The sequence below is a fragment of the Coregonus lavaretus genome (assembly GCF_964263955.1).
Source record: "Coregonus lavaretus genome assembly, chromosome: 27".
NCBI classification, from domain to species: domain Eukaryota; kingdom Metazoa; phylum Chordata; class Actinopteri; order Salmoniformes; family Salmonidae; genus Coregonus; species Coregonus lavaretus.
In genome coordinates, this window is record NC_140014.1 from 27,899,862 (window position 1) to 27,923,574 (window position 23,713).

Consider the following 23,713-nt stretch of genomic DNA (forward strand, 5'->3'; position numbering starts at 1 on the left):
GACTGGCTTCTTCTATTCTCCTGAGTGGGTGAATAGGCCAGAGGGAAGAGAAGCGCCATAGATACGTCTTTAAATAAATCATCCTATCTAGCCGACTCCCATTGGTCTAATGCACTATTCATTGACTTTGGAGTCCCACAAGCCAAAGCCCCTCCAAGTCGCCTTATGGGCAAAAGAAAGGCAAAGGAGGGAGGTAGAGAGGGTATATAGAACAGGTGCAGCACCAGAAGTAACAATATGTCGCTTTTAAAACAAGGTGAAATGTCCAGAGCTGTCTGTTCAGAAACAATGGCCAGTCGCTCTCAGGAACCCCCCCACCCCCGTAGTGGCATACTATTACCCCACAACAGCCAACACCCCTGCACATTGACTCGGTACTGGTACCCTCTGAATATAGCCTAGTTATTGTTATTTTATTGTGTAACTTTTTATTTTATTTAGTAAATATTATTTGAACTGCATTGTTGGTTAAGGGCTTTGTAAGTAAGCATTTCACAGTACCTGTTGTATTCGTCGCAGGTGGCAATTTTTTATTTATTTGATTTGACATGCACATACACAGGCACACACACATCTCAAATGTACCCACCCAATAGCATAGCCTAGTGGAAACTGAAGGGGCAAATATGCTGTGCAATTTCAGCCAAAATGCTTCACCTTATTTTCCAGAGCAGAACAGAGAATGAGAGAGAGCTAGATAGAGCCCTGGGGCTTAGCATTTTGCATTGTGTTAAGTTATTTATGTGAAATCTTCCAGGGAGGGAGTTGCTGAGGTCAGGACTTCATGGCAGGCACACATCTATGGGCAGTGGGATCTGCTGTAGTGTGTAAGCACACGCCCGCCCACACACTCTCTTATTTTTCTCTGTTATATCACTGTCATACTGGATCTCAGCCATGGTCACCTGATTGAAATATTAATTGCTGTATCTCTGCTCTCTCCCTCTCCCTCCCTCCTTCTCTCCCTCTTATTTATGAGTCTCTTGGTAGCTACTGAAGACAGCATGCCTTATTGTCCGATCTTTCACTGGGTTGAGTGGGTTCCCAGGGCTATGCTGGGGTAGTGAGAGGTCGGCGACCCAGAGGAGGGTGGCAGTGGTAGGGAATGCAAACATTTTTTGGGGGACACTATCTTCCAGACTATGAGTAAGCTATTGAATCAATCTATAAGAGTGTCCCGGTGTGTCGCAGGGTTCCTTTTGATTTCCTGTTGTATTGACTGTGTCCTACCACTGCTCTCAGGAAATGAACCAAGTCCACTGGGAGAGAAAGAGAGATTTGATTTCCATCCCATCCATCCCTGTACCCCCTCCCTTCATAATTCTCCCTCTCCCTTCATCCTTCCCTCACACCACCGCATTGCAGTGAATACCAACTAGGTGAAGACTGATTAACCTTATCGCTTTGGCTACTGATTCTATCAATGTCAATCTATTTTAGCCCTGACCTGCTTGTGCATGTGTGTGCATGCAAGCGTGTCATCGCTCTTAATCGAGTTTGCATTAATGTGATTGTGCGCATTAATCAAATGACCCCTTAACTCAGTTAAAGTAGTAGGTTAAAAAGCAGCAAATGGCTTGTGTTTATAAAAATATTGATTGGTCTCCATTGCAAAGACAGACATTTTTACATTTACATTTTAGTCATTTAGCAGACGCTCTTATCCAGAGCGACTTACAGTTAGTGAATACATATATATATATTTTTTTATACTGGCCCCCCGTGGGAATCGAACCCACAACCCTGGCGTTGCAAACGCCATGCTCTATCAACTGAGCTACATCCCTGCCGGCCATTCCCTCCCCTACCCTGGACGACGCTGGGCCAATTGTGCGCCGCCCATGAGTCTCCCGGTCGCGGCCGGCTGCGACAGAGCCTGGATTCGAACCAGGATCTCTAGTGGCACAGTTAGCACTGCGATGCAGTGCCTTAGACCACTGCGCCACTCAGGAGACGACCACAATACAGACCACCAAGAGCTCTTTTTAACATTTCCACAGTAACTACAAAAACACCTTAAAAATGCATATTACGCCAAAAATGGGAGTTATGTTAAACTTACTCCCGATGCATATGTCTGTGAACCGTTCCTAAGATTCACTGTACTGTGACCCACAGTGGAATATAAAGCTATTAAAATCCAGGACCTGGAGGTGTTTAGCAAGGCACTGCTGGTTTTCATTCTTCCTTCCCCTCTAACAAGGGACGGCTTCAGACCTGGTTGGTACTTGGGACACAATTAAACAAATTTGATTGGTCGTGTACACATATTTTGCAGATGTTATCGTGGGTGTAGCGAAATGCTTATGTTCCTAGCTCCAACAGTGCAGTAATACCTAACAATACACGCAAATACAAAAAAATGTAAGAAAGGAATTAAGAAATATACCTGGCCACTATCTGGCCAATAAGTGACAGTTATACACTCAGTGGTCAGTTTATTAGGTACACCACCCCGTTCACAAAAATGGTTTGCTCCTACAGACAGTGAGTCACGTGGCCGTGGCTTGCTATATAAAGCAGGCAGGCATCGAGGCATTCAGTTACTGTTCGACTGAACGTTACGAATGGGAAAAATGAGTGACCTAAGCGACTGAGCGTTGTATGATCATCGGTGCAAGGTGCGCTGGTTCCAGTATCTCAGAAACGGCCAGCCTCCTGGGGTTCACGCACCACAGTGTCTAGGGTTTACAGAGAATGGTCGACAAACAAAAACATCCAGTCAGCGGCTGTCCTGTGGGTGAAAACAGCTCGTTGATAAAAGAGGTTGAAGGAGAATGGCAAGAATTGTGCAAGCTAAGAGGCGGGCCACAAACAGGCAAATAACGGCACAGTACAACAGTGGTGTGCAGAACGGCATCTCGGAATGCACAACTCTCATCTGTCCTTGTCACGGATGGGCAATTGCAGCAGACGACCACACCGGGTTCCACTCCTATCAGCTAAAAACAAGAAGAAGCGGCTCCAGTGGACATGCGATCACCAACCCTGGACAATTGAGGAGTGGAAAAACATTTCCTCGTCCTACAAATCCCAGTTCCTGTTGCATCACGCTGATGGCAGAGTCAGGATTTGGCGTAAGCACTAAGCAGCATTAGTCCATGGCCCCATCCTGCCTGGTGTCAACTTTACAGGCTGGTGGCGGTGGTGTAATGGTGTGGGGAATGTTTTCCTGGCATACGTTAGGTTCCTTGATACCAATTGACCAACGTTTGAACGCCACACCTTGTAGAATCCGATACTAGATGGTACTAGATCAGTGTACCTAATAAACTGGCCACTGAGTGTATATCAATTATCTACCAGGGAGAAAGGAAAAGCAAAAAAGAGAATGCAGGACCCAAAGGTGTGGATGTGACTGACTTGCCCTGGGTGTAGTGGGTTTACAGTGCCTTGCAAAAGTATTCATCCCTATTGGCGTTTTTCCTATTTTGCTGCATTACAACCTGTAATTTAAATTTATTTTTATTTGGATTTCATTTAATGGACACACACAAAATAGTCCAAATTGGTGAAGTGAAAAAAATTCAAAAAAATTATGGAAAAGTAGTGCGTGCATATGTTTTCACTCCCTTTGCTATGAAGCCCCTAAATAAGATCTGGTGCAACCAATTACCTTCAGAAGTCACATAATTAGTTAAATAAAGTCCACCTGTGTGCAATCTAAGTGTCACATGATCTGTCACATGATCTCAGTATATATACACACACCTGTTCTGAAAGGCCCCAGAGTATGCAACACCACTTAGCAAGGGGCACCACCAAGCAAGCGGCACCATGATGACCAAGGAGCTCTCCAAACAGGTCAGGGACAAAGTTGTGGCGAAGTACAGATCAGCATTGGGTTATAAAAAATATCTGAAACTTCCCACAGCGCACCATTAAATCCATTATTAAAAAATTGAAAGAATATGGCACCACAACAAACCTGCCAAGAGAGGGCCGCCCACCAAAACTCACGGACCAGGCAAGGAGGGCATTAAATCAGAGAGGCAAATAAGAGACCAAAGATAACCCTGAAGGAGCAGCAAAGCTCCACAGCGGAGATTGGAGTATCTGTGCATAGGACCACTTTAAGCCATACACTCCACAGAGCTGGGCTTTACGGAAGAGTGGCCAGAAAAAAGCCATTGCTTAAAGAAAAACATAAGCAAACACGTTTGGTGTTCGCCAAAAGCCATGTGGGAGACTCCCCAAACATATGGAAGAAGGTACTCTGGTCAGATGAGACTAAAATTGAGCTTTTTGGCCACCAAGGAAAACGCTATGTCTGGCGCAAACCCAACACCTCTCATCACCCCGAGAACATCATCCCCACAGTAAAGCATGGTGGTGGCAGCATCATGCTGTGGGGATGTTTTCATCGGCAGGGACTGGGAAACTGGTCAGAATTGAAGGAATGATGGATGGTGCTAAATACAGGGAAATTCTTGAGGGAAACCGGTTTCAGTCTTCCAGAGATTTGAGACTGGGACGGAGGTTCACCTTCCAGCAGGACAATGACCCAAAGCATACTGCTAAAGCAACACTCGAGTGGTTTAAGGGGAAACATTTAAATGTCTTGGAATGGCCTAGTCAAAGCCCAGACCTCAATCCAATTGAGAATCTGTGGTATGACTTAAAGATTGCTGTACACCAGCGGAACCTATCCAACTTGAAGGAGCTGGAGCAGTTTTGCCTTGAAGAATGGGCAGAAATCCCAGTGGCTAGATGTGCCAAGCTTATAGAGACATACCCCAAGAGACTTGCAGCTGTAATTGCTGCAAAAGGTGGCTCTACAAAGTATTGACTTTGAGGGGGTGAATAGTTATGCACGCTCAAGTTGTTTTTTTGTCTTATTTCTTGTTTGTTTCACAAATATTTAATTTTTTTTGCATTTTCAAAGTGGTAGGCATGTTGTGTAAATCAAATGATACAAACTCCCCCCAAAAAATCAATTTTAATTCCAGGTTGTAAGGCAACAAAATAGGAAAAATGCCAAGGGGAGTGAACACTGTAGCTCGTGGTCCTCTGTAGCTCAGCTGGTAGAGCACGGCGCTTGTAACGCCAAGGTAGTGGGTTCGATCCCCGGGACCACCCATACACAAAAATGTATGCACGCATGACTAAGTCGCTTTGGATAAAAGCGTCTGCTAAATGGCATATTAAAAACACTTTCGCAAGCCACTGTATTTAGTCTAGCTGGTACTAAGTAGGGAACGGGAATACCTAGTCAGGTGCACAACTGAATGCATTCAACCGAAATGTGTCTTCCGCATTTAACCCAACTCCTCTGAAATCAGAGCGGTGCGGGAAGCTGTTGTCGTTGGGGGTTAACTGACTTGCTCAAGAGCAGAACGGCAGATTTTTCCACCTTGCCGGCTCGGGGATTCGAACCAGCGCCCTTTCGGTTACTGGCCCAACGCTCTTCACCGCTAGGCTACCTGCCGCCTTAAGTAGCGTAAGTACTGTGTGTCTAATTACACAATGGACTGGACTGGCGGGCTGCTGCTGACATTTGGTGTGTTTTAGACATTGTGACGTGATTGCTGTCAACACTCTCACTCTGGCCAAAACGCTGACCAGCCGGCTTGACCTTTCCAGCGGCTGAGCAGTTTCCCCAAAGACAGTCATTATTTTATTTTCATTCCCTTACCTATATTACTCCCTCTCTCCCTCCCTGGACTATTTAGCAGTTCGTCACCCCAGAGAGGTCAGCTCTCCATCTGAGAGACACGCCTAATGAGAGAGAGAAGGAGAGAAATAAATAATAAGGAAAAGCTGGAGGGGATGAGCTCCCACTAGTAGTGCTAAATATTGAGAGATAGCACCAGAGAGCCACAGAGCTAGCATACACTGATAGCAATGCAGAGAGAAGAGAGAGAATTTTCTGGACACTGTGGGCCAGACTAACACATGACCCTTAGTCCCTCCACTGCTAAAAACTGCAACCACATGCTATAACTCTAGGAGCCTAAGTTAATTTACAGTGGAATGAAAGAGAAATGCAGCCGCCACCTACAGTGGGGAAAAAAAGTATTTAGTCAGCCACCAATTGTGCAAGTTCTCCCACTTAAAAAGATGAGAGAGGCCTGTAATTTTCATCATAGGTACACGTCAACTATGATAGACAAATTGAGAATTTTTTTCTCCAGAAAATCACATTGTAGGATTTTTAATGAATTTATTTGCAAATTATGGTGGAAAATAAGTATTTGGTCACCTACAAACAAGCAAGATTTCTGGCTCTCACAGACCTGTAACAACTTCTTTAAGAGGCTCCTCTGTCCTCCACTCGTTACCTGTATTAATGGCACCTGTTTGAACTTGTTATCAGACTGAATCTGCAATAGGTAAGCAGCTTGGTTTGAAGAAATCAACTCTGGGAGCAATTATTAGGAAATGGAAGACATACAAGACCACTGATAATCTCCCTCGATCTGGGGCTCCACGCAAGATCTCACCATGTGGGGTCAAAATGATCACAAGAACGGTGAGCAAAAATCCCAGAACCACACGGGGGGACCTAGTAAATTACCTGCAGAGAGCTGGGACCAAAGTAACAAAGCCTACCATCAGTAACACACTACGCCGCCAGGGACTCAAATCCTGCAGTGCCAGACGTGTCCCCCTGCTTAAGCCAGTACATGTCCAGGCCCGTCTGAAGTTTGCTAGAGTGCATTTGGATGATCCAGAAGAGGATTGGGAGAATGTCATATGGTCAGATGAAACCAAAATAGAACTTTTTGGTCAAAACTCAACTCGTCGTGTTTGGAGGACAAAGAATGCTGAGTTGCATCCAAAGAACACCATACCTACTGTGAAGCATGGGGGTGGAAACATCATGCTTTGGGGCAGTTTTTCTGCAAAGGGACCAGGACGACTGATCCGTGTAAAGGAAAGAAGGAATGGGGCCATGTATCGTGAGATTTTGAGTGAAAACCTCCTTCCATCAGCAAGGGCATTGAAGATGAAACGTGGTTGGGTCTTTCAGCATGACAATGATCCCAAACACACCGCCCGGGCAACGAAGGAGTGGCTTCGTAAGAAGCATTTCAAGGTCCTGGAGTGGCCTAGCCAGTCTCCAGATCTCAACCCCATAGAAAATCTTTGGAGGGAGTTGAAAGTCTGTGTTGCCCAGCGACAGCCCCAAAACATCACTGCTCTAGAGGAGATCTGCATGGAGGAATGGGCCAAAATACCAGCAACAGTGTGTGAAAACCTTGTGAAGACTTACAGAAAACGTTTGACCTGTGCCAACAAAGGGTATATAACAAAATATTGAGAAACTTTTGTTATTGACCAAATACTTATTTTCCACCATAATTTGCAAATAAATTCATTAAAAATCCTACAATGTGATTTTCTGGATTTTTTCTTCTCATTTTGTCTGTCATAGTTGACGTGTACCTATGATGAAAATTACAGGCCTCTCTCATCTTTTTAAGTGGGAGAACTTGCACAATTGGTGGCTGACAATACTTTTTTTCCCCACTGTAAACCTTTACCCTACCACACAGAATTCAGTTCAACAGCCGGGCCCAGTTGGAAGGGGCCAGGGGGAAACCAGAAGCTGTGTGTCTTATGACCTGACTCAAGACTCTTAACAATCCCATGGGCTCTGTGACAGGATGAGTTTGTGTGAATGGAGGAGAGGCGTGGATGCCTTCTCTGAACAAGAGTAGGGCTGGGCGATCGATCGAATTAATTTGATATTCCAAATGCCTGTAACTCAAGAATCAGTTATTTTTATTTTCAGTTTTTATGCGCGCTTATCTCCGCTGGTTCTCATCTTGTCTCCTTTGCTCCTTCTGCTGTGACTGACTGTGAACCTCCCCTAACCCTGCCCCTCACAACAACAAAGATGAGACATCATTTCTTCCGGTCTGTAACAAGTGGTTTCAACTCGCTTGTCGCTATTTGCATTTGAGGTTTGGTCCAACAGAATCGTAATTTTACGGTAATAGAGGAGAAGTTAACCTTTCCAACAATACCCTTTTTATGTCTGAACTGCTCAAGTTGCGCGCAGAGCAAACATTAACACAGGACTATCATTGAACACTGATTCTGGAAAATGTATGCTCAGTTTGTCTAAACTTGAAATATAAAGATTAGCTGGCTACTCCCTGGTACTTGGGCTTGTGCTTGAGAGATTTTTTATGAGACCTGTGTTAATTTTCTATAATTCCTGCTACAAGAAGTTTGTTATTAGTGAATGTGCATTATGCATGGTTCCGGTTAAATTTGTGGGGGGAAAAAGGCATTTTCATAGACTTGAAAGCCAGATCAGTGAATATTGCATAAAAGCAGGTTAAATGATTTAGATAAAATAATTAAATTATTAGTGGGTCTTATTATTGTGGAAGGCTTATATTTAGCCTAGGTATAATTTCACAAGTCCTGAATTCATTAGATTATTGCTGACTGTTTGAAATGCAGTGTATTTGACCTTTAAATTGTACAACAAAACTTATTTAGATACATATCATGAATCGCCCATAAATGTGAAAAAAAAATAGAGATGATTTTTAGGCCATATGGTCAAGCCCAAACCAAGAGGTACAGACACTGAACTGATGGGCTGGTGGCCATTGTACAGCTTAGAGTAAAGAGTTAACTGCATAGAGGCCACAGAGAGAGAGCGAGAAAGAGCCAGAGACAGCGAGAGGGAGAGAGCGAGCGAGAGAAGGAGATAGAAAAGGGCAACCAGAGGAACACAAACACCTTTGTAAATACAACCAATATGTATCTGTTTATTTATCTTCCCTTGCCATTCACACTATAACTAGTTGCACACTGTTACAACAATGTAAATAGATAAAACATTTGAGATGCCTATATTGCTTATTTCACTTTTGTTTGTTTTTCACTTGCTTTGGCAATTGTAAACATATGTTTCCCATGCTGATAAAGCACCTTTGGATTGAATTTGAGAGAGGAGAGCGAGCGAGAGAGCGAGAGCGTGCTGTGATTCTCACCCAGGACAGTTAAGGACTACAGGTTGCAGAGGGACTTAGTGATAAAAGCTAACAGTGTGTGAAGTGCATGTTGAGGGTGTTAAAGTCAGGTGCAGCTGAAGAGTAAACATAACAGTAAATAGGTGTGTTGTTATTGGGAGCAGAGAAGCCACCTGAGAGACAGGAGAACAAGGTTGTGAAAATCAGGGAGGTGTGAGTGTGTGTGGGTGGAACTTCAAACTTTGTTGAAGAGGCAGAGAAATAGGCTTGGGCGGTATACCGTATACTGGGGTATTTGGAAATAACCACGGGATGGTTTTTCAATACCGTCAATACCGTTGAAACTATTTCTTTGAATTTTTTTTTTTACATTTGAATATTTGTAGCTACTTTTTAAGTAAATACCTGCAGTCAAGTTGTGCAATACGTTAGGAGATAAAGAAGATTGCCTTCTTCATTTCACCTGACACATAATTTTTTATTATGAAGCTTACCGGTTGACACCAGTCACATGGTATTTGTTTACAAGTACACAAGACCAGAGCCTTGTGAGTAAATCACTGTTCTGCAGCACGCGCCAGGTGATCTAGTTAGAGTATGGAATTCACAACTAAAATGTTTGCCAGCTAGATAGCTTATAACTATTAACTTAACTGTCTAAAACGTGCTAAATGCTATGCAATTGTGCATTTGGATTGCTAAGCTATCTAGCTAGGTGGTTAGCTTCTTCCAAAATCAAGCTTTGCTTGGTAAAAGCAGAAGGCCCTCCTGGATCAAAAGCCTTGCTGTCTAATATCTGTTTTGTGCGTGCAGCAAACTGTGAGTAGCATTTTTTAGTTACTTGTACAGCGCATTCGGAAGGTATTCAGACCCCTTCCCTTTTTCCACATTTTGTTACGTTACAGCCTTCTTCTAAAATTGATATTTTTTTTTATCCTCATCGATCTACACACAATACCCCATAATGACAAAGCGAAAACAGGTTTTAAGAATTTTGCATAAATAAAAAATAAACAGAAATACCTTATTTACATATGTATTGTAAATTTTCTGTGAGACTCGAAATTGAGCTCGGGTGCATCCTGTTCCCATTGATCATCCTTGAGATGTTTCTACAACTTAATTTGAGTCCACCTGTGGTAAAATCAATTGATTGGACATGATTTGGAAAGGCACACACCTATCTATAAAAGGTCCCACAGTTGACAGTGCATGTCAGAGCAAAAACCAAGCCATTTTGTCGAAGGAATTGTCTGTAGAGCTCTGAGACAGGATCGTGTCGAGGCACAGATCTGGGGAAGGGTACCAAAAAATATCTGCAGCATTGAAGGTACCCAAAAACACAGTGTCCTCCATCATTCTTAAATGGAAGAAGTTTGGAACCACCAAGACTTTTCCTAAAGCTGGCCACCCGGCCAAAATAGGGGGAGAAGGGCCTTGGTCAGGGAGGTGACCAAGAACACGGTGGTCAGGCTGACAGAGCTCCAGAGTTCCTCTGTGGAGATGGGAGAACCTTCCAGAAGGACAACCATCTCTGCAGCACTCCACCAATCAGGCCTTTATGGTAGAGTGGCCAGACGGAAGCCACTCCTCAGTAAAAGGCACATGACAGCCGCTTGGAGTTTGCCAAAAGGCACCTAAAGGACTCTCAGTCCATGAGAAACAAGATTCTCTAGTCTGATGAAACCAAGATAGAACTTTTTGGCCTGAATGCCAAGCGTCCCATCTAGAGGAAACCTGGCACCATCCCTACGGTGAAGCATGGTGGTGGCAGGGACTGGGAGACTAGTCAGGATCGAGGCAAAGATTAACGGAACAAAGTACAAAGTGATCCTTGATGAAAACCTGCTCCAGAGCGCTCAGGACCTCAGACTGGTGCGAAGGTTCACCTTCCAACAGGACAACAACCCTAAGCACACAGCCAAGACAACGCAGGAGTGGCTTCGGGATAAGTCTCTGAATGTCCTTGAGTGGCCCTGCCAGAGCCCGGACTTAAACCCGATCGAACATCTCTGGAGAGACCTGAAAATAGCTGTGCAGCAACGCTCCCCATCCAACCTGACAGAGCTTGAGAGGATCTGCAGAGAAGAATGGGAGAAACTCCCCAAATACAGGTGTGCCAAGCTTGTAGCATCATACCCAAGAAGACTTGAGGCTGTAATTGCTGCCAAAGGTGCTTCAACAAAGTACTGAGTAAAGGGTCTGAATACTTATGTAAATGTGATATTTCAGATTTTTTTCAGAAGCAAACATTTCTAAAAAACAGTTTTTGCGTTGTAATTATGGGGTATTGTGTGTAGATTGATGAGGGGGGGAAAAACTATTTAATCAATTTTAGAATAAGGCTGTAACATAACAAAATTTGGAAAAGGTCAAGGGATCTGAATACTTTCCGAAGGCACTGTATAACTTTGAGCTGGGATGTCTGTCCTGCAAATACTTTAGTTCAGAGACTGTATAAAATGTTTGCAATGCGCTCGTTAACATTTAGTTAGCATCCTCCATGGGAATTTACATGTACAGTGCATTCGGAAAGTATTCAAACCCCACACACAAACCAGTATCTATTTTTTAGGGCAATCTCGGTAGAAATGGTACAAATAGAGGTTCAAGACTCATAAGGGATCAGATTTTTCTTTCTTTACATACATACATACATACATTACCAGTCAAAAGTTTGGACACCTACTCATTCAAGGGTTTTTCTTTATTTTTACTATTTTCTACACTGTAGAATAATAGTGAAGATACCAAAACTATGAAATCATGTAGTAACCAAAAAAGTGTTAAACAAATCAAAATATATTGTATATTTTAGATTCTTCAAAGTAGCCACCCTTTGCCTTGATGACAGCTTTGCACACTCTTGGCATTCTCTAAACCAGCTCAAATATAAAATATATTTTGATTTGTTTAACACGTTTTTGGTTACTACATGATTCAATATGTGTTATTTCATAGTTTTGATGTCTTCACCATTATTCTACAATGTAGAAAATAGTACAAATAAAGAAAAACCCTGGAATGAGAAGGTGCGTCCAAACTTTTGACTGTATTGCATTCGGAAAGTATTCAGACACCTTCACTTTTTCCACATTTTGTTACGTTACAGCCTTATTCTAAAATGTATTAAATGTTTTTTTCCCCTTATTAATCTACACACAATACCCAATAATGACAAAGCAAAAACAGGTTTTTAGAATTTTTTGCAAATGTATTACAAATAAAAAACTGAAATATCACATTTACGTAAGAATTCAGACCCTTTTCTCAGTACTTTGTTGAAGCACCTTTGGCAGCGATTACAGCCTTGAGTCTTCTTGGGTATACCGTTACAAGCTTGGCACACCTGTATTTGGGGAGTTACTCCCAATATTCTCTGCAGATCCTCTCAAGCTCTGTCAGGTTGGATGGAGAGCGTCGCTGCACAGCTATTTTCAGGTCCCTCCAGAGATGTTCGATCAGGTTCAAGTCAGGGCTCTGGCTGGGCCACTCAAGGACATTCAAAGACTTGTCCTGAAGCCACTCCTGCGTTGTCTTGGCTTGTGTGCTTAGGGTCGTTGTCCTGTTGGAAGGTGAACCGTCGCCCCAGTCTGAGATCCTGAGCTCTCTGGAGCAGGTTTTCATCAAGGATCTCTATACATTGCTACGTTCATCTTTCCCTCGATCCTGATTAGTCTCCCAGTCTCTGCCGCTGAAAAACATCCCCACAGCATGATGCTGGCACCACCATGCTTCACCGTAGGGATGGTGCCAGGTTTCCTCCAGACGGGACACTTAGCATTCAGGCCAAAAAGTTCAATCTTGGTTTTATCAGACCAGAGAATCTTGTTTCTTGTGGTCTGAGAGTCTTTAGGTGCCTTTTGGCAAACTCCAAGCGGGCTGTCATGTGCCTTTTACTGAGGAGTGGCTTCCGTCTGGCCACTCTACCATAAAGGTCTGATTGGTGGAGTGCTGAAGAGATGGTTGTCCTTCTGGAAGGTTCTTCCATCTCCACAGAGGAACTCTGGAGCTCTGTCAGAGTGACCATCGGGTTCTTGGTCACCTCCTTGACCAAGGCCCTTCTCCCCCGATTGCTCTCAGTTTGGCCGGGCGGCCAGCTCTAGGAAGAGTCTTGGTGGTTCCAAACTTCTTCCATTTAATAATGATGGAGGCGACTGTGTTCTTGGGGACCTTCAATGCTGTAGACATTATTTTGGTACCCTTCCCCAGATCAGTGCCTAAACACAATCCTGTCTCGGATTTCTACGGACAATTCCTTCGAACTCATGGCTTAGTTTTTGCTCTGACATGCACGGTCAACTGTGGGACCTTATACAGTGAGGGAAAAAAGTATTTGATCCCCTGCTCATTTTGTACGTTTGCCCACTGACAAAGAAATGATCAGTCTATAATTTTAATGGTAGGTTTATTTGAACAGTGAGAGACAGAATAACAACAAAAAAATCCAGAAAAACGCATGTCAAAAATGTTATAAATTGTTTTGCATTTTAATGAGGGAAATAAGTATTTGACCCCCTCTCAATCAGAAAGATTTCTGGCTCCCAGGTGTCTTTTATACAGGTAACGAGCTGAGATTAGGAGCACACTGTTAAAGGGAGTGCTCCTAATCTCAGTGTGTTACCTGTATAAAAGACACCTGTCCACAGAAGCAATCAATCAATCAGATTCCAAACTCTCCACCATGGCCAAGACCAAAGAGCTCTCCAAGGACGTCAGGGCAAAGATTGTAGACCTACACAAGGCTGGAATGGGCTACAAGACCTAAAATGAGGAATCAGCCCAGAACTACACGGGAGGATCTTGTCAATGATCTCAAGGCAGCTGGGACCATAGTCACCAAGAAAACAATTGGTAACACATTACGCCGTGAAGGACTGAAATCCTGTAGCGCCCGCAAGGTCCCCCTGCTCAAGAAAGCACATATACAGGCCCGTCTGAAGTTTGCCAATGAACATCTGAATGATTCAGAGGAGAACTGGGTGAAAGTGTTGTGGTCAGATGAGACCAAAATGGAGCTCTTTGGCATCAACTCAACTCGCCGTGTTTGGAGAAGGAGGAATGCTGCCTATGACCCCAAGAACACCATCCCCACCGTCAAACATGGAGGTGGAAACATTATGCTTTGTGGGTGTTTTTCTGCTAAGGGGACAGGACAACTTCACCGCATCAAAGGGATGATGGACGGGGCCATGTACAATCAAATCTTGGGTGAGAACCTCCTTCCCTCAGCCAGGGCATTGAAAATGGGTTGTGGAATTTTTTTTTTTTTTTTTACCTTTATTTAACCAGGTAAACCAGTTGAGAACAAGTTCTCATTTACAACTGCGACCTGGCCAAGATAAAGCAAAGCAGTGCGATAAAAACAACAACACAGAGTTACATATGGGGTAAAACAAAACAAAGTCAAAAATACAACAGAAATACATATAATATACAGTGTGCAAATTTAGCAAGTTATGGAGGTAAGGCAATAAAATAGGCTATAGTGCAAAATAATTACAATTTAGTATTAACACTGGAATGATGTGCAAGAGATGATGTGCAAATAGAGATACTGGGGTACAAATGAGCAAAATAAATAACAATATAGGGATGAGGTAGTTGGGCGGGCTAATTTCAGATGGGCTGTGTACAGGTGCAGTGATCGGTAAGGTGCTCTGACAACTGATGCTTAAAGTTAGTGAGGGAGATAAGTGTCTCCAGCTTCAGAGATTTTTGCAGTTTGTTCCAGTCATTGGCAGCAGAGAACTGGAAGGAATTGCGGCCAAAGGAGGTGTTGGCTTTGGGGATGACCAGTGAGATATACCCGCTGGAGCGCAGACTACGGGTGGGTGTTGCTATGGTGACCAATGAGCTAAGATAAGGCGGGGATTTGCCTAGCAGTGATTTATAGATGGCCTGGAGCCAGTGGGTTTGGCGACGAATATGTAGTGAGGACCAGCCAACAAGAGCGTACAGGTCACAGTGGTGGGTATTATATGGGGCTTTGGAGACAAAACGGATGGCACTGTGATAGACAACATCCAATTTGCTGAGTAGAGTGTTGGAGGCTATTTTGTAAATGACATCGCCGAAGTCAAGGATCGGTAGGATAGTCAGTTTTACGAGGGCATGTTTGGCAGCATGAGTGAAGGAGGCTTTGTTGCGAAATAGGAAACCGATTCTAGATTTAACTTTGGATTGGAGATTCTTAATGTGAGTCTGGAAGGAGAGTTTACAGTCTAACCAGACACCTAGATATTTGTAGTTGTCCACATACTCTAGGTCAGACCCGTCTAGAGTAGTGATTCTAGTCGGGTGGGCGGGTGCAAGCAGCGTTCGGTTGAAGAGCATGCATTTAGTTTTACTAGTGTTTAAGAGCAGTTGGAGGCTACTGAAGGAGTGTTGTATGGAATTGAAGCTCGTTTGGAGGTTTGTTAACACAGTGTCCAATGAAGGGCCAGATGTATACAAAATGGTGTCGTCTGCGTAGAGGTGGATCTGAGAGTCACCAGCAGCAAGAGCGACGTCATTGATATACACAGAGAAAAGAGTTGGCCCAAGAATTGAACCCTGTGGCACCCCCATAGAGACTGCCATAGGTCCAGACAACAGGCCCTCCGATTTGACACATTGAACTCTATCTGAGAAGTAGTTGGTGAATCAGGCGAGGCAGTCATTTGAGAAACCAAGGCTATTTAGTCTGCCAATAAGAATGCGGTGGTTGACAGAGTCGAAAGCCTTGGCCAGGTCAATGAAAACGGCTGCACAGTACTGTCTATTATCGATCGCGGTTATAATATCGTTTAGGACCTTGAGCGTGGCTGAAGTGCACCCATGACCAGCTCGGAAACCGGATTGCATAGCGGAGAAGGTACGGTGGGATTCGAAATGGTCGGTGATCTGTTTGTTGACTTGGCTTTCAAAAACTTTTGAAAGGCAGGGCAGGATGGATATGGGTCTGTAACAGTTTGGATCTAGAGTGTCACCCCCTTTGAAGAGGGGGATGACCGCGGCAGCTTTCCAATCTCTGGGGATCTCAGACGTTACGAAAGAGAGGTTGAACAGGCTAGTAATAGGGGTTGCGACAATTTCGGCGGCTAGTTTTAGAAAGAAAGGGTCCAGATTGTCTAGCCCAGATGATTTGTAGGGGTCCAGATTTTGCAGCTCTTTTAGAACATCAGCTGTCTGGATTTGTGTGAAGGAGAAGCGGGGGGGGCATGGGCAAGTTGCAGCGGAGGGTGCAGAGCTGGTGGCCGGGGTAGTGGTAGCCAGGTGGAAAGCATGGCCAGCCGTAGCAAAATGCTTGTTGAAATTCTCGATTATTGACAATGACCCAAAACACACGGCCAAGGCATCAAAGGAGTGGCTCAAGAAGAAGCACATTAAGGTCCTGGAGTGGCCTAGCCAGTCTCCAGACCTTAATCCCATAGAAAATCTGTGGAGGGAGCTGAAGGTTCGAGTTGCCAAACGTAAACCTCGAAACCTTAATGACTTGGAGAAGATCTGCAAAGAGGAGTGGGACAAAATCCCTCCTGAGATGTGTGCAAACCTGGTGGCCAACTACAAGAAACGTCTGACCTCTGATTGCCAACAAAGGTTTTGCCACCAAGTACTAAGTCATGTTTTGCAGAGGGATCAAATACTTATTTCCCTCATTAAAATGCAAATCAATTTCTAACATTTTTTACATGCGTTTTTCTGGATTTTTGTTTTGTTTTTCTGTCTCTCACTGTTCAAATAAACCTACCATTAAAATTATAGACTGATCGTGTCTTTGTCAGTGGGCAAACGTACAAAATCAGCAGGGGATCAAATACTTTTTTCCCCTCACTGTATACACAGGTGTGTGCATTTCCAAATAATGTCCAATCAATTTAATTTACTAGAAGTGTCCTCCAATCAAGTTGTAAAAACATCAAGGATGATCAATGGAAACAGGATGCCCAGGAGCTCAATTTCGAGTCTCATAGCAAAGGGTCTGAATACTTTTCTTTTTAGGATAGTAAAAGGCAGGGTTTCTGCATGTGTGTGCGGTTTATATAGTGGTGTGTGTCCTTACCTTGTGGGGTTTTCCAAAGCAGGGGTTCCCAGCACAGCGCTGGTTGATGACATCTCTGATGAGGTGTTTCTGTCCATTGTAGGTGGTGAGGATGCTGATCCTGTCGGCAGGGTAACCCAGCAGACGCATATACATGAACAGAGCCACACAGTACTCTGCCTCACCCAGGTTCTACAGAGAGATGGAGGGAGGAAGGGTGGGTTGAGAGAGAGGGGGAGGTGAGAGAAAGAGAGGGCAGGTTAGACAAAAAGTTTTGCACTGGAAAAATCGAACTAAATACTATTACTAAACAGATACAAAAACGAATTTCCCAGTGTATTAGAATGTTTTCCCCTAATCGTTTGAATATAAGCGAGAAAGCGAGATGATTACAAAAGTCTTCATGTTCGTAATACACATTTATTTCCACACCAATTCCAAGCTCTTTTAGTACCCAGAGAGCACTGTAAACCAGTGTGTGTGTTTTAATACATCAAATCTGTGCCTGTGCCCATGTGCTGGTTGGTGTGACGCCCATGTGCTGGTTGGTGTGACACGCAGAGTGGGGTCTGATGGGGGTGAGGTTAGGCTGGCTGGGGGATAATGTCACGCTGGGCGGCATGATGGGGTGTGAGGCTCAAGCTCATTGGCCTGCAGCTGAACCACACTGGGAAATGCTTTACTTTCCCTCTCACTACACTAAAACACAGGATGGGGTGGCAGGTCTCATGCACACAGATGTGCACTTACAGATACACAAAGAAATGCATGTAAAGTTGCAGGCAGGATTTTAAGAAAGACCAACTTACAAACAACACACAAATACACACGGACAGGCACGCACACACACGTGCACGCCAATGCATACACAGACATACGATGTGCAGTCAGCTGGCCTCTCAGTGCCTCTATTCTGTCTGCAGTGCAGTGAACACAGGGGGTTTGGAGGATCATGACGAAGTAGAACATCACGCTTCTCTTTCTCCTCCCAAATACAGACAGGTCACAGCTGTTCCAACAGCAGTTGGCCGGCCTCTCTCTACATCCCCCTCTCTCCTTCACACGCTTTCTCTGTCTCTCGCTCCCTTTCTCTCTCGCTCCCCCTATTTTCCTCCCTCTCTCGCTCTCCCTATTTTCCTTCCTCTCTCTCTACCTTCATCTCTTTCTCCATCCAAGTGCTTTTGGCTTCCGGACAACGAAAGAAAGTTGATTTGAAAACCAATAGAACAGGAGAGAAATGGCATAGAGGTGGGTCCAATAGGGAAGTAAATGGAAATACATTTGCCAAAATTATATAATTACTCCTGTCTGTACAGAAATAAATAAAATGATTCAACATACTTAGCCACAGAGGAATTGAGGATCATTAGCTTCTTTAAAAAAAATTGCTGTGAATTGTTTCAAATCACAAGCTCGTAGGCCTATGCCTATTTGGGAAGCTCGCAATTTGGGCAGTGTGCGTGGCAATAGGCCTAGCTGATTATGGAGTTGCGGCTGTCAGTAAAAAGTATCTAAAATATGTGTGAAGATAATGTGTCTTGAGTAGAATTTAAAATGTACAGACAAGAAGAAGGGGAGGGGTGTGTGGTGAAGATAAAGGCGAGTCTCTCCAGAATTGCTCAGCTGTCTCCCGCCAATCCTTGCACATTCATTGTTTCATTGTGTGAATTATTTGCCCTTTTATTTATATATTTTTTTATCAGCTCCCCATTACATACACTACATGACCAAAAACTCATTCCAAAATCATGGGCATTAATATGGAGTTGGTCCCCACTTTGCTGCTACAACAGCCTCCACTCTAGATGTTGGAACATTGCTGTGAGGACTTGCTTCCATTCAACCACAACAGCATTAGTGAGGTCAGGTACTGGTGTTGGGCAATTAGGCCTGGCTCGCAGTTGGTGTTCCAATTCATCTAAAAGGTTTTTGATGGAGTTGAGGTCAGGGCTCTGTGCAGGCCAGTCAAGTTCTTCCAAACCGATCTCGACAAACCATTTCTGCACGGGGGCATTGACATGCTGAAACAGGAAAGGGCCATCCCCAAAATGTTGCCACAAAGTTGGAAGCACAGAATCGTCTACGATGTCATTGTATGCTGTAGCGTTAAGATTTCCCTTCACTGGAACTAAGGAGCCTGAACCATGAAAAACAGCCCCAGGCTATTATTCCTACTCCACCAAACTTTACAGTTGGCACTATGCATTTGTGCAGGTAGCGTTCTCCTGGCATCCGCCAAACTCAGACTCGTCCGTCGGACTGCCAGATGATGAAGCATGATTCATCCCTCCAGAGAACTCGTTTCCACTGCTCCAGAGTCCTATGGAGACAAGCTTTACATAACCCCAGACGAAAAATTGACAAACTATATTTTTGGAAAGCTGGCAACCTATGACGTTGAAAGTCACTGAGCTCTTCAAATAAAATAAAATGTTATTTGCCTAATACAACAGGTGTAGACCTTAAAGTGAAATGCTTACTTACAAGCCCTTAACCAACAATGCAGTTTTAAGAAAAATAAGTGTTAAGTAAAAAATAGATAAGTAAAAAAAAATTACAAATAAATAACAAAAGAGCAGCAGTAAAATAAAATAACAGTAGGGAGGCTATATACAGGGGGTACCAGTACAGAGTCAATGTGCGGGGGCACAGGTTAGTCGAGGTAATTGAGGTAATATGTACATGTGGGTAGAGTTAAAGTGACTATGCATAGATAATAAACAGAGTAGCAGCAGCGTAAAAGAGGGGGTGGGGTGGGAGGACAATACAAATAGTCCGGGTAGCCATGATTAGCTGTACAGGAGTCTTATGGCTTGGGGGAAGAAGCTGTTAAGAAGCCTTTTGGACCTAGACTTGGCGCTCCGGTACCGCTTGCCGTGCGGTAGCAGAGAGAACAGTCTATGACTAGGGTGGCTGGAGTCTGACAATTTTTAGGGCCTTCCTCTGACACCGCCTGGTATAGAGGTCCTGGATGGCAGGAAGCTTGGCCCCAGTGATGTACTGGGCCGTACGCACTACCCTCTGTAGTGCCTTGCGGTCGGAGGCAGAGCAGTTGCCATACCAGGCAGTGATGCAACCAGTCAGGATGCTCTCGATGGTGCAGCTGTACAACTTTTTGAGGATCGGAGGACCCATTCCAAATCTTTTCAGTCTCCTGAGGGGGAATAGACTTTGTCGTGCCCTCTTCACAACTGTCTTGGTGTGTTTGGACCATGATAGTTTGTTGGTGATGTGGACACCAAGGAACTTGAAGCGCTCAACCTGTTCTACTGCATCCCCGTCCATGAGAATGGGGATGATGTTCCTCTTGTCCAGGTGGGAAAGGGCAGTAAGGTCATTCTACTGCCAATGTTTGTCTATGGAGATTGCATGGCGGTGTGCTCGATTTTATACACCTGTCAGCAACGGTTGTGGCTGAAATAGCAGAATCCACTAATTTCAAGAGGTGTCCACATACTTTTGTATATATAGTGTATGCCACCAGTAGTAAATGTACTGTTAATACAGTTGAACTCGGAAGTTTACATACACTTAGGTTGGAGTCATTAAAACTCGTTTTTCAACCATTCCACAAATTTCTTGTTAACAAACTATCGTTTTGGCAAGTCGGTTAGGACATCTACTTTGTGCATGACACAAGTCATTTTTCCAACAATTGTTTACAGTCAGATTATTTCACTTATAACAGTCCCCTGTAGCTCAGTTGGTAGAGCATGGCGCTTGCAACGCCAGGGTTGTGGGTTCGTTTCCCACGGGGGGCCAGTATGAAAAATGTATGCACTCACTAACTGTAAGTCGCTCTGGATAAGAGCGTCTGCTAAATGACTAAAATGTAAAAATGTAAAATAATTCACATTATCACAATTCCAGTGGGTCAGAGGTTTACATACACTAAGTTGACTGTGCCTTTAAACAGCTTGGAAAATTCCAGAAAATGATGTCATGGCTTTAAAATTCAAGTCAATTGGAGGCGTACCTGTGGATGTATTTCAAGGCCTACCTTCAAACTCAGTGCCTCTTTGCTTGACATCATGGGAAAATCAAAAGAAATCAGCCAAGACCTCAGGAAAAAAAGTTGGGACCTCCACAAGTCTGGTTCATCCTTGGGAGCAACTTCCAAATGCCTGAAGGTACCACGTTCATCTGTACAAACAATAGTACGCAAGTATAAACACCATGGGACCACGCAGCCGCCATACCACTCAGGAAGGAGACGCGTTCTGTCTCCTAGAGATGAACGTACTTTGGTGCGAAAAGTGCAAATCAATCCCAGAACAACAGCAAAGGACCTTGTGAAGATGCTGGAGGAAACAGGTACAAAAGTATCTATATCCACAGTAAAACGAGACCTATATCGACATAACCTGAAAGGCCGCTCAGCAAGGAAGAAGCCACCGCTCCAAAACCGCCATAAAAAAGCCAGACTATGGTTTGCAACTGCACATGGGGACAAAGATTGTACTTTTTGGAGAAATGTCCTCTGGTCTGATGAAACAAAAATAGAACTGTTTGGCCATTATGACCATCGTTATGTTTGGAGGAAAAAGGGGGTTGCTTGCAAGCCGAAGAACACCATCCCAACCATGAAGCACGGGGGTGGCAGCATCATGCTGTGGGGGTGCTTTGCTGTAGGAGGGACTGTTGCACTTCACAAAAAAGATGGCATCATGAGGAAGGAAAATTATGTGGATATATTGAAGCAACATCTCAAGACATCAGTCAGGAAGTTAAAGCTTGGTCGCAAATGGGTCTTCCAAATGGACAATGACCCCAAGCATACTTCCAAAGTTGTGGCAAAATGGCTTAAGGACAACAAAGTCAAGGTATTGGGAGTGGCCATCACAAAGCCCTGACCTCAATCCTATAGAAAATGTGTGGGCAGAACTGAAAAGGCGTGTGCGAGCAAGGAGGCCTACAAACCTGACTCCATTACACCAGCTCTGTCAGGAGGAAGGGGCCAAAATTCACACAACTTATTGTGGGAAGCTTGTGGAAGGCTACCCGAAACGTTTGACCCAAGTTAAACAATTTCAAGGCAACGCTACCAAATACTAATTGAGTGTATGTAAACTTAAGACCCACTGGGAATGTGATGAAATAAATAAAAGCTGAAATAAATCATTCTCTCTACTATTATTCTGACATTTCACATTCTTAAAATAAAGTGGTGATCCTAACTGACCTAAGACAGGGAATGTTTACTAGGATTAAATGTCAGGAATTGTGAAAAACTGAGTTTAATGTATTTGGCTAAGGTGTATGTAAACTTCCGACTTCAACTGTACCTGTCATAAATTGATGTTAATGCATGTATTAATTACAGTCATTTACCGTTCTTATTCTCAGAGTGGAAACTTTGTTTACAGAGTTCACAACCTGCTACACTTGTGAGAAACATGTTTTGGTTAATTTCATAACCATAATTTACAAGATTTGCCAAAAAATGAATGTATTTTGTTTGGAATGCCCCATGTGAGCAATGAGCATGTGTCTGGTTTCTCTGTCCTGATAATGTTGAGGGAGCGCACACGCCTGAGCACGCACAGAATTACCTGGCCTACTCCGTGGAAATGTATGAACATTTATTACTTTTTTTTTTACATCCATTGCGAATGATACTATATTAAATCTATAGTTCCTCACAGTAAGCTATTTGAAAGATCTTTCCAAAAATCTCCCCCTAGATAATCCTCGTTGTGAAAGAGCAATGGAAGTTATAGGCCTACTGCTGCATTGGCATATTGGCTATGAATTTCATGAACTCATTTCTTTAGCCGCCAATGGATCACGGTGTATCAATGTGTCCATATGGCAGAGGCTGGTGATTTCACATTAGTTGTCTTAAAACTTTGAGATTTGTATCATTTTAATTCAAATGTTATGATTAACCACGGGACAATGATTTTGAGAAATTAAAACGTTATTTTTGAAATTAAACTGTTCCACGAAAATGCGCATATGAAAATCATAACCGGCACGCAGAACGGTAGGACAAATTGTAAGCTTCCCCAAACTTGAAACTCACGCGCCGCCTATGAAGTCTTAATAAAATAATTGCCTCCATGTTTCCATGGTTGGATTTTGCCTATTGGCTACTTTGAAGCAAGGTAAGACATGCCTCATAATATGAAATAAAACACTCAGGTTTCAAACAGCCTCCAGCTCACATTGTAAAGTGGTGGGTGACGTACTGATAGCCTGTTGCCTGCACTTGAATGGTGAATGGGAGGCGTGCCTTAAAAATACCAGTAGAGAAAAAAATAGTAGCTCTTTTTAAATCGTGCACCAAAACTTTTTTTAACAAGCGATTGCATTTAGAATTGTTGTCCAATGAATGGGCTTATAAAAGCAGATGTTTTACTCCAGCAGCAACCAGCTGAGGAGCAGCAGGAGAAATCCTGCTCAGAATAGGCTCTGTATGCTGTGATGGTTGTGTTGGATAAATAAGATACATGATGACTAACGAAAACACACACAGGCCAATTTAATTCCACTAAATTATGCAAATTTACCTACAGACAGATAAGCATGACCGTCAAATGTTATGTCCATCAATGAATGATGGACAGTGGTCTAAGGCACTGCATCGCAGTGCTAGCTGTGCCACTAGAGATCCTGGTTCGAATCCAGGCTCTGTCGTAGCCGGCCGCGACCGGGAGACCCATGGGGCGCACAATTGGCCCAGCGTCATCCAGGGTAGGGGAGGGAATGGCCGGCAGGGATGTTGCTCAGTTGGCAGAGCATGGCGTTTGCA

At 43.7% G+C, this 23,713-nt stretch overlaps 1 protein-coding gene across 1 annotated transcript in view; it reads right to left on the reverse strand.

Moving 5' to 3' along the window:
- Positions 1 to 23,713, reverse strand: part of LOC311102654 (RNA helicase aquarius-like) — a gene marked incomplete at its 5' end in the record, with an annotated part of 127,971 nt that overhangs the window by 17,134 nt on the left and 87,124 nt on the right. The window contains 1 exon segment of the mRNA XM_084144015.1: positions 16,981 to 17,151. Within this exon segment, the coding sequence (XP_084000141.1) occupies positions 16,981 to 17,151 (171 nt within the window).